Source organism: Glossina fuscipes, unplaced genomic scaffold (assembly GCF_014805625.2).
Source record: "Glossina fuscipes isolate IAEA_lab_2018 unplaced genomic scaffold, Yale_Gfus_2 174, whole genome shotgun sequence".
Taxonomy (NCBI): domain Eukaryota; kingdom Metazoa; phylum Arthropoda; class Insecta; order Diptera; family Glossinidae; genus Glossina; species Glossina fuscipes.
Window position 1 is genome coordinate 927955 of NW_023998517.1, and position 12523 is coordinate 940477.

Here is a 12523-nt window from a genome sequence, read left to right on the forward strand (position 1 = left end):
TTCGAGTGTTTTAAATATTGAATTGCGTCGAACTATTGTTAAGCCTGCTGTCCATATAAAAACCTATTGCGAAAAAGTTTTGCCAAAAGATCGATTTTTTATTATTTTTTGACACCAATCGGCGAAATTAAGTATTTGACATGCTAAGTGCAAGTGAAAAGTACGAATGGCATGAGACAATTTATTAAACTCCTTCCCATGTCAATGTTCTCATCAAAGCTAAGCTTTTCTGTAGCAACAAACATATCTTGGGCTTAGTAATTCATGTTTAACGTAGGTACAAAAAAAGTGAGTTGATGTGCAGACTTCGAATATGTAAATTTATATTTTGGAGCTTGCGAGAAGCAAGACTTTTTATGAAGAAGATAGCTGAAGAATTTTATTACTCGCAATGCTATGGGGTGCTTAGAGGTCAGCCTAACACCAACTTAATTTATCATTTTTAATTAAAAGCCGCCCGTGCTCTTTATTTCACGCGTTCAACAGAGATGGGGACAACAGTCATCGTTAACAGAGTATTCAGTCCGTAACGATAGCAGGGTAATAATTGCCCTGAGCTGAACTTTCTAAGCTTAGTGTTTCAAACAGTTTCGGCTTATACGGCTCTAGTGAATATTTGAGATCGACATAAAAAGATTTATGTCTTTCGTCGAGTTATGGTCGCAAATTAAGGGGTTGCCGTAAAACTAGGTCTTCTTAGCATATCAGATTGATCGCCAGAACTTCACTCTGCCAGCTCAGAATCTCAATTTCACGAAGAATATTTGTATACCCGTGTGCTGGATTCCTACCCTTCACTACACATTCCTCTGGGGTATTGGAAACGAAATGACCGAAGTAGCCTAACCCCCATTCATCATTGAAGGGGATAAGAAAATATGCTGGTAATTAGTAAACATTTGTGTTGTTATTTGTTGTTTCTATGTTAAATTAAATTATTATTAACTTGTTTATGTATGTTTGCGTGTATTAATGACTCAACTGGTGCTTTTTGTTATTCGTTTAGTTTTTAAATCCATAGTTGGTTCGAGCTTTGGTTTTAATTACATCAGAGTAAGTCTGCATTTTTCTGCAAAGCAGTACAAAAACATAAGCATATAAAATTCGTTCGCCACTTTGCTCACAATGAAACAATTTCATCCATCATCATTTTATAATGCCTTAATTGATCAAAGAAAATAGATTGTGGTTGGCTTCCTCTTGCTTTCACAAAACCAAGTCCGCCTTAAAAACGCTAAACCACTCTTCATTCATAGATTTTCAAAGATTCCCTACATATATATATATATGTATATATATATAATAGTGTACATATCAAAATTCATACTTGATTTTTTTTGCATATATGGTTGAAAAGGTGAAGTGGAGGCCCAAGTGTATGTGGCATACTATTTATGTGACTAGCGGTTGTTTATTTTTGTTTTTGTTTTTATTTTCATTTTTTTTTTCTTGCGAATAATTATTTTTCCATTATAACATTTCAGTCTGTAACATTCATTTTGTTAGCGAATTTTTCATTTCGATAGTTTGCCCATCCTCCTCTACGATATCTGATTGCGTGGAATTTTGAACAAATAAATGCAAAACAACATGTTTAGAACTATTTCAGTTGTTAGGAAAATATGTGTTGTTTCTACCTTAACTTGTTTCTATTTTTTTTTTTCATTTTTTCGTTTTGAACTAAAGTGCCAACAAAGGATAAAGTATACCAACTTTATTTATTCACTTTATGACCTGAAAATTTGCGCTGGAGATTGGGATTAGGTGTGATCAGCCCACAAAGTACCTGAAGAATCAAAACTATGAACTTTCCAATTGGCTTATCGGAGATCGGAGTGTAAATCGCCCTAACATTTTAACTGGAATTTTACATTAAACGAAAAACCTGATGCTTTCAATATACTTTTGCTTGGAGTGTCTAAGATCAACTAGAAAACGTACACAGTCTCAAGTACGCTTGTTCTCATTTCATCTTCTCATTGCTTTGTGTTTAAATAAATCGTGAGTTTGTCTGTCATTGGGTCATGTTTTCGCGCCTTTCTGTACAACAAGAAATGTTTCTATTGAGTCGCTTTGACACTCGTGAAAAATTGTTTAACATTATTTATATACATACATTTACACATAAGAATTTTAGTTTAGTGTTTTCCAAGTTTGGTATTTTGTCAAAATGTTTGCATTGGCCGTAAGGCATCTTTAGAGATCCCACAAACTGTACACATTCTTGATATCGGCATCAAATTCTGAATCGATTTAAGCAAGTCAACTTGTCCGTCCGTCCTGGCCACACAAATGAAGCTATTGGAAGTTCTTACTAACAGGTTGGTATTGGAAAAGGGCCAGATCGGTCGAAGGACACGCCTGCAGTACTACGTAGTGTAAGGACACCTCAGCTTTTTAAAAGAAATAACAAATTGGTTTCTATTTTTATTGGGAAAAGAGGAAAAATCAGCCGCGCCTACGCAATATTCGGTCACGATCAAATATTGTTTTCTCGCTTATATAGATTTGTGAATATTAGCGTTGCTGTAAATAAAGAATTGTATGTAGAGCGACTAAGTCGCCTCACTTACATCGTACATAAATTTTATTTTCTCACTCGCCGCCAAAGAATTAGCTGCAGCTTAGCTTTTAAATAATTTTCGTTTCCTACATGTTATGTTTATTAATAAAGCCAATCATTTCACCTACGTACGACAAGAGCGTGTCACTTCCCATTTTCACGGAACGGCACATGGCACAGTGGCAAGCCCGTCAATAAAGAATTATAACCAATCCCTTCGGCTTAATGCACAGATGCCTAACTCTTCTACTTTTCAAAGATGTGCCAGTGAAGGCTGGCGCTTTTTTTTTTAAGATTAAAATGTAAAGTCTGACTCCCACGAGACAAGATGATAACGTGAAGAGACAAAACCATATAAACAAACCTTAATTCCGCCAGGAGTTTGCGTTTTAAAAAAGACACCATTAACTCAAATTTGCTTTTGGACGAAAGTTCACCTTGCACGAAATTCTTTTTTAAGATTAACATATAAAATTCCCAGATTAAGGAGTTGTACTCTCCTCACAATTAAAGGACACTTAAAGGACACTTGCTTAGAATGTCATAGGCTCTTATTATCTTGAGTTAGGTAATAAGGTGGACAATCATTACCTAAGGAAGTGACGTAGTGAAGATGAAATTATTTTTCTTAGATAGATTTTAAAATCATTGCTAATGCGCTAAATGTAGTCATTCATTGGCTCTCATGCACACTATCGGACATTGTGAACACCTATTATTTGAAAAGTTGTTCGAAAGACGTTGCCTTAGTTTAGAGACAAAAAGAACATGTTGTTTTTAAGAAGGAAGCGCAAGAAGATATCATATCTCTAGAGTGCTTTGATATCAAGTTTCTACCCAGATCTTCCATATTTAGGCTCATGGGTACAATAGGTTTCGTAGAATAAAATTCGAATAACTATGATTAGCGAAAGGCTTGTCGGATAACGATGGCACTACGTTTCTTGTTAGACACTGAAATGCAAGGAATGTTTCTAATTTTTTTAATTCAAGCCAACTATAAATTGTTTCGATGCCCGTTTCATGACCTTTTCAAAAAAGAGAGATAGTTTATGATTTCGATTGCTTTGCTACTCACTTTGACCGAGATGTACCCGCTTCATCCAGGGATATATCTGTGGAGGATTTTTCTTGTTGCCGCTGTTTTGACTGCTGCCCGCTTCATTGCCACTATCCGATTCAGAGTCGGTCTCACCGTCGCCGGGACTGTGAAGGGGCACATTTACATTCACATTATTACTATGCGTGTTGTTGTTCAGGTTTACACCGAGTACACCTTTGTTTAAAGAACGCGCTACACTCTCTACCACCGATGACGGCGATAATTTTGGTGATATATCACGTGTTGATAAATCTTGTGGACTGGCTAGCGACTGTTGATTGGTATTGTTGTTGTTGTTGCTATTTGAACTAGTATTATTGCCGGTAGGTGCTGAAGGATCGTTCGCATATTTACAACTAATATTTGATGGCTGCTGCGGATGCTGTTGCTGTTGCTGTTTAAACATTTGTTGTTGCTGCTACTGATGTTGTTGTTGCTGCTGCTGCTGCTGTTGCTGGTTGGCGACATGTTGCGCCGCTGCTGATGCATGAGCGTGTTGTTGTTGCTGTTGCTGCATTAACAGCCTTTGCGGCTGCAATTGCGTATAATCGACCATATCTGCGGGATTCGTTTGAGTATTACCTCCGCCACCAGCTCCTAAACTATAAGCCGCTTGATTAGCATAATGAGACTGAGGTGTATTTGGATATAAATTAGGAGTGTACGCGGCTGCTACGGGGAAATAATCATTGCCGGGCGTAGCAGCACCCGAATTGGCACTACCCGCACTCCCTGCGGCGGGAGGCCCATTACTGGAAGGCGTATTCGCATTAGCACTAGGATGATTTTGCTGTGAATTCATTTGCTGCGGGTAACATGAAGCCAACGAGTTGACAAATTGATATGATGACATTGCAAAACAGTCGGGATCCATGATGAGTTCGGTTTACGTAAAATAATCGTCGGCTAAATGTCACACTAGCCAACGCAGTCTTAACGATTCTAGAAATAATAAAAAAGGAAAAGTAAAGTTCGTGAATTAAATTCTTTATTATAATTTTTATGATACGATTTTGTAATTTATATACATATATACATATACATACCATTCTTTATTCTCTGAAGTCCTAACAATTGTGTTCTAAAAGCATAAAAGCATAACTGAAAAAATAACTGTTGTTCGTATGGAATTTTTTTTCATAACAGAATTGTTGACCTGTTTTCTTTTACACTTAAAATTGAGGAATTATTTTATATCAAACCTGTTTTATCGTAATTTCGCTAAAGGATGTTATTTTCATTTAAGATGCCAGCCAGATTTGGGCAGCGTTGAACACTTAAATGCTTAAACTTTCGACAATTTAATGCATCTTTCAAGGCATGATTGAAATGCCTATCAATGCGTACGCGCATGCATCAAAAAAAAAAAAAAAAAAAAAAAAAACCCGAAAATTAAATTAACTACAATGTATGGTATCGAACCTCAAATCAGTTAAACAGAAAAACCCTCAAAGCTCTTCACTGGAATGAATGCTTGTAAAAAGGGCGAATCAAAAGTTTTTAAAAGCAATTTATTCGCGATTGTCCACTAACGCCAGACAAGTAAAATGACTCCTATAGCCGCGAGGTAAAAGCTGAGAGTATACTAATTTCTTAATTCTGCTTGCAAACGCAGACCACTCAGAGAGATAATTTTTTACTTCACAATGACTTTGTATCCGTGTGCTTTTCGTTTCTCTAATCGCCTAGAAGTGCGCTTCTCATGCATCCGAATTCATCCGCTTCTTTCTTCTTATGGACTATCTATTTGGAGCAAAAAGCTATGCTAGTAAATTGAAAGTAAAAACATTTGAGCATAAAAACTTTTTAAAGGCATTAGAAGGCGCCAACGTTTAAATCGTTTTGGATGACATAGCGTGGAGAAGATGTTCGTTCTGAGAACACGAAATTTAAATCCTTTTCCTTGTTTACTGTGATAGCCCGTCTATTATACAGAATAAAATCATTTGTTCTCACTGATCGCGCGCATTTCGACCGACATATATATACAACGACCGGGATGTATATTCATTCTCCTCATTTCATATGTTCTCTAGCTTTTTCAGCCGATAGAACCAATGACGACAGAATTGTGAAAAACTATCCTCGCACTCAAGTTTACACATACTGCTGCCTAAACCAATCGCCATTGCTATAGGAGTCTTGACTACCACATACAAAAGATGTTCAAATCTTTTGAAAACAAGGCCCCACTGATTTTTGCCTAAAGAGAAAGAAAGAGAATTTTCATATGCCTGCGTAGTGTGCAAGTATGTAAAACAAGTAAGAACGCTACAGTGGGCCAAGGCCCACACCGCCTCGCTTAATACAATTATTCATAAAGCAACTTTTCAAAATAAAGCGGTAGAGGCGGAGTATTTGGAAACGTAGTCCGATCCGAACCATTTTTAATGCCCTTTGTTTTTAGGCCGAAAAATGTCGGCAAATTTTATTAATATATCTGAAAAGTTGTGCACAGTAAGTTCAACAAAAAGAAAAAACTGGCTGGGGTCGATTCGGAAACTGAACCTGAAGCGATCGACATAATAAAAGCTGGTTCTATTTGAAGTCCCTCTGGGTATCGTATACATTCGCATATTCTTCATATACCCTTGTATTACAAGTGGTGTAGGGTATAAATATATTACACACATATATATGTAATATACGCAAACAAACTTAAATAAGAAATTCTTTTACATAATTGGAGGCAACTATAGCCGCATTATAGCTGAAGCCCCAAAATTCATTTCCCATCTCGCTACATATGAAAATTAACGGCACATAAATGTTAAGCTTACGCATCATATAGTACGAGTTATGTACTATGTAGCATGTTTTCACCATCGACCGCCCATCTCTCAGTCATTTCATAGCATTGACTTTGTCTTCAGCTTCACTCTTTGCTTAAAGTTATTTTCGTAATTTTTTTTTAAAGACTGTTGTTAAGCTCATAAGTACAGAGCAAATGAATCCCATAATTTGGATCCAATGGGTAATTTTGCCTTTTAGCATATATCTCTGATAAGAATTAAAAGTGCAAGCGAACGTATCAATAAAAAAAATAAAAATAAAAAATAAAAACAAAAAAAATTCAAATGCAAACATTCAAGAAAACAATACCGTCTTCTTTTTACAATAGAACACAAAAAAAAAAAAAAAAAAAACCAACAACAATACCTTAAAAACAATGCTGTCGTAAGCAAGATAAACTACACTTTACTCTATAGTTCTTCAACTAAACATACATGGAACATATTTGGAGCGATTTCATTGCATTAAATTTTATAACTCATACGTAATCCAGACATAAGTACGAAAAGACTCAGTGCACTGAATTTACTTTTATTTAACTAACATGCAACCAAACAAAGACAGTTAAGCAATATTAAGCACTAAATGTAGGAAATAAAGTGCACTATGGAAGAGATGAGAGTTGAAAGTTAGAGAAGGAAGAGCGAATGTAATATTTTCACGAGGCAAATCTGGGGAATCGATTGCTGCTTAACGGTGTATTGATGGTATCAAAAAAAGGGTTAAGATAAACTGGGAAATTTCTATGCTGATGGAAGTGAAGCTGCTTACGTGGAGCTTAAGTGAAAGATACCTCAAAAGACCAAAACTTAAGTTGAGATAATATATCTTTAGAGAAGAGGGTTTCAATCGAAGAAGCTTATAAACGTAACTTATTTAAAGGTTAACTTAGGACCACGTGGAAAAATTTATACTAGAAAGTTATTATTCTTTAGTTTAAGTAGCCGCCTGTAAGATCCGACAAATCGCACTGATTTATTACATGAATTTGGCAAAGACATGTATGAGAAAGTTTCGAATCAAGAGTTATGTTTCTCTATAAAGCTTTATGATCGTAAGGATGGTTTCACTTTAAATCGATTCTTTCACTTACACTTATCAAGAATGTATATGCATCAAGTGGACATCATTATGTATATTATTATGTATTAGGAATTTTGAACGCACATAATAAACATCTGTAATAAAATAAGGCCGACGAGTCATCAGAGGATATAGGACTATCTTGTCATATAAAATTAGAAATACAAATGCAGAAAAAAGTAAGAATGCTATAATGGGCCGCGGGCCACCATTAAATGCACTTATTTGCACAACTTTTCAAATTAGAGCTTCATATGGGGAGTCGTGAGAAAAATGATCGGATCTCAAACTTTTGTTAAAGCGTTAGTCGTTGGGCAAAAAAAAAATAAAAAGTGAATGAACCAAATTTCATTAAAATATCTCTAAAGTTGCGACCTGTAGGTTGAAAAATGCAAGACGGACAGACGGACAGACAAGCTTAGAGTGGTTTAGAAAGTGGTCCCGGATAGATCAGTGCAATAAGAGCTGGATTTATCTCAAGTCCTTGTGGGTATTGCATACATCCGCGTCTACTTGAGATACCCTTGTACCACTTGTGGTGCAAGGTATAAAAAATTTCTGTATTACAAATATTAGGAGAGTACAATAGTAAAATAGTATAAAACACTTTTAATAAAAAAATGACTTAAAGAATATTAATATATTTATTATATAATTTTTGACATCTAACTGTATCTTTATTGGATCTTCTCTATCTCTTCGATTTAGTTTGGGGTTTTCCCATATACAGAAAATAAAAATAAATAAGACGGAATACATAAATCGAATTCCGAAATTGTTTTGAAAAACATTTAAAAGTTCGTAAGACATGCAGTTCAATTGGTGTTAATTAAATCCACAAGGAAATAAATAAATGAAAAAAATGCCCGAAGAATGGAAAAATAATATAAAGAGGAACGAACAGCCTCGCAATTAATATTCAAAGAAAAATGAAACGGCTGACTGAAATCTATATAAAACCGTTTAAAATATTTAAAGCGATCTTTTTCGTTTTGATAGTTGCATGCAGCAGCATGTGAATGCCTGCTAAACTGCGGTCTCTGTCATTGCCAATGAAAACGCTGACGATTGTCTCTTTAAGAGAAACCATAAATTATAACAATTCTTTTTGCCGGCAGTTTGTATGTTTGTTTATAAAAAAAAAAAAAAAGAATACATATATATATGTATATATATAGATACATATATATATAGTTGTGTATATTTTCAATTATATATGCTTGTGGATCTCCTCTTAGTTTAATTGTTGTTAGTTAACATCTATTCACACACAGGGTGGATGATTATTTTCTTAAAGGTTTCGAAACCATTGACTTTCCAAGGAATTAAAAATTCCGTTTTTTTTTTTTTTTTGTTTAGTTCCAGGCATCCCTAGCTCTATCTCTGTCTCTCTATTCCTTGAGTTCTCTTCTGATCCATTGGTAATTAAACCGCAGAACGAATTCTTCCAAATTGCCTAAAGATTAACGGACAAAATAAGAGACGGGAAGATAGAGATAAATAGAACCAATTGCATTCAGGTATCTATTGTTATCATTTGATGTGAATTTAATTGGGAAAGTTATTCTATCTAAACACAATTGAGCTGTAGACCACGTTTTAGATCATAAATTAAATAAAATCGACATTTGAAATGGGTTAACGAAGGGGCAAGAGAAATATTTAGAAACTGAGAAATGAAAAAATTGCACGTAAATTTATTCGCCCTTGTTTGCATAAGAATTGTGAAAAAGATTAATTTAAAGTGTCTGGAATTAAAAATTTCACTTATTTATTTTTTTATTTATTTAAAGTAATGAACGAAAGGTAGAGTGAAGAGTTAACAGTTTTAATAAAAACAAAAAATAAATTAAAAAAAATGAATACGTAACGTAGAGGTTGAACTACCAATAAACTTTTTGCATAATAGATAGAGTGTAATGACGTCCTGGCGGAGCTTGTTACCCTTCTTACAATCTCTTGTCACTCATTACCTCGAAAATCTTAATCTTTTGTAAATTGTTAGTAATAGATGGCGAAGCTTCTCAGCTGCAAAAAAAGTCTCCCTTAGTGAATGAGTGTTCTATGGTTTTTTAAATGCGAACAGCGGGCGCTGCATGTCCCTCTTTCCACAATTCCCTCTTTCTCTTTCCACATTGGGTTTACGCATGTAAAGGAGATATTCCTTGACTGACTGGTTCGAGAAAACAGTGAGAAAACAAAGTAAAAAATTTAAATAAAAATTAAAGAAAAAGAAACCCTGGGATGGGCATGGCTGACTTTTTTCCTTTTTTGTAAGATATACCTGGAAATTTCTGTAGTGTATTTGTTATCGTTTATGAATGGTGCGCAAAAATCCTAGTAAATTAAACCGTTCTCAGTTTATGTGACATTGCGGGCGTGTCCTTTCACCGGTTCGGTCCATTTTCAATGTGTTTTTGCAGGCAAGGGCAACACAATGTTCATGCCAAGCTGTGAAGCTGATAAGTTTATTATTGAGACCATGAGATTACTTACCGCAAACGAACAGACGGACATGCTTAAATCGATCTAGAATTTGATGCTAATTAAGAATATGTATATAGTTTTTGGCTTTCTGACCATCCCTCGATGATGGTGCTAATAAAAAAAAGCTATGCTATGGTTTCATTACCAGCATATCAAACAACCAGCCTAGTGACTTTGAATAGTGTTACGGACGTGATATTGGTTACAGGCTTTGCATCTCTTAGTATTATTTATACTTGCCATGTTACCCAGCACGCTCGAAGTACCTTTAATGCTGTTCTGGAATTATGTTCAAAAAATTTTCCTGGATCATGTTAAACCTTACCCTTTCATCACCTTATGTAATTCTCGAATATTTTGGAGTGTGTTTAAGCTAATAGAAAACAAAAAAATAATAATACAAGTGGCAACTGCCGGTTAAGAGGCTTCTGAGCCTATGAAAGGAGAAATGTAGGCAAACCTCACTATGAAGTTTTTCACTATTTGGCAGTACCATAAGAGAACTCAAGAACTTAGCCATCTCGCATTGTAATTATAAAGAATATGCGTAATTTCATTCTGCGCATCCGTTCCTTCCTTGCTGGAAATTTTAAAGTTGAAAAAATGAGATGGATTTTTGCCCAGAAAACAGGAGTTAAACAAGCAAAAACACTATAGTGGGATATGGTCCACCATTTAATACCCTACACCACTTCGTTTAAGGCAGTTATTCATATACTTATATATATATAGACTTTTCAAAAGAACGGTTTAAAAATAATAAGTAGCTCTATCTCATATCCTTCTGGGCATAAACTTCCTCACAAACCCAATACATCCTTATACGACAAGTGTTGTAAGCTATAAAAGTTCTTTAAGACAAACTACAAACCACTGCAGGGATATTCAAATAAAATTTCAAAACTATCTATGCATTATTTTGAACAAAGTCTAAGGTAGTCTAGTAATAGATCCTAACTAGTGACTGAACTTTGTGACATATTTCCAATCTGTTCTTCAAATCTACCTAATCTATGAAGTTATGGATTTTACTCCATACTTTTATCAAGAAACCGTGCAGTCACTGGTTTCAAATACCACTGCTCATAGTGCTATAACATTCAGTTCTCACTAATCAGAAATATTTGTAACAATTCGAATGATTAAATAAATTGGGAATTTTGACTCTACTCAAAGTGCACGAGGCCTCCTGTGTGCCATGCTGCGCTAAGAAATATAAGATAAGCAGGCGGCAAAACAGTAGCTTGAAGTGTGGAATGAAGCATGCTTTGATGTCCAGGATATCTAATGGCATCACGGACCTTCTAGTGCTTAACATTATTATTGGTAGACGCAATTTGTTCATTTAAGAAGCTAGCGCCTTCCAAAAGGACAAACTGATAGGTACGGGAGCACATTAATCCACTTCACTAAGCTCCTAATAAAAGCTGCAATATAATAAACCTAAAAGCATCTGCTGAATATATTTGAGCTTTGTTCGTTATCGGAAATGAACCCAACGTATCCCTCCACGAAGTAAGCGGCGCCATGCAACGTCATCCATAAACGTAAAAGGTACTTGACTAAGTTGAGTTGTTAACGATAGTTTCGTCATTCTGATCGCAATAGGCTTTCGAGCAGATCGAAGGGGCTTTGGACAAATCACAAACTGGTGGTTAAAATTTTTACTTTTCATTAAAATTTTTTTTTTTTTTTTTTTTTTTGGAGTGTATTTTGTCATATTGAATATATTCATAAGGCATATTTTTCTGTATATGTGTGCGGATTAATATATTAGTTTTTTTTTTATCATAAAATCCAACTTCATCATGGTTCCATCTATGCATTCAGATACTCAAACTCATAAATCATAATTTTCCAATATTTGTTGTCAACAGGGGCGTATGTTTATAACTTAACTTGAAACTAGCACACAATACCAAATAATAACAACAACACCTATGGCAACCAGATCTCTCACAATGAAAGAATTATGAAATTCATAAAAACTGAAATGTGAGTTTATTTTTGAGTTTTGTCAAATCGTATGGGGAGAGAGAGAAAAAAGAAGAAACAGAAGACGACGACAAAGAAAACGAAAACGAAGAAAAAGAAAAAGAAAGAAAATAAATCACACGAGCACACATTTAACAAAGATATTTGCGCACGCGCAAACACACAGTATCATTATAAATGCATTTTGTACCGACATATATATATATATATTCGTGTAATATGCATTTATGTGAACAAACACATATGTGAGCGAATAGTAAACACGCACATATATGTGCACAACAACAAACGGACCCATTAAAAAATCATAAAAATTTGTAAGCACTTCATAAAGATAGTCATAAATAGTTATGAATGTATGAAAAAAAAAAAAAAAAAAAACAAGAAAGAAAACACCACACAAATATGATATTCATCTTATGTCTCATTTTACTTCTCTATCTGCAGTGATTATGTTGCTCTTTCCTTTTTCCGCATTCGTCGTTGCTCTTGGATCTTTT

General features: G+C 34.8%; 1 protein-coding gene across 1 annotated transcript in view; it reads right to left on the minus strand.

Moving 5' to 3' along the window:
* LOC119641756 (homeotic protein Sex combs reduced) overlaps nucleotides 1-12523 on the minus strand; it is a 69370-nt gene that overhangs the window by 46840 nt on the left and 10007 nt on the right. The window contains 1 exon segment of the mRNA XM_038040592.1: nucleotides 3642-4607. Within this exon segment, the coding sequence (XP_037896520.1) occupies nucleotides 3642-4539 (898 nt within the window). The 5' untranslated portion in view covers nucleotides 4540-4607.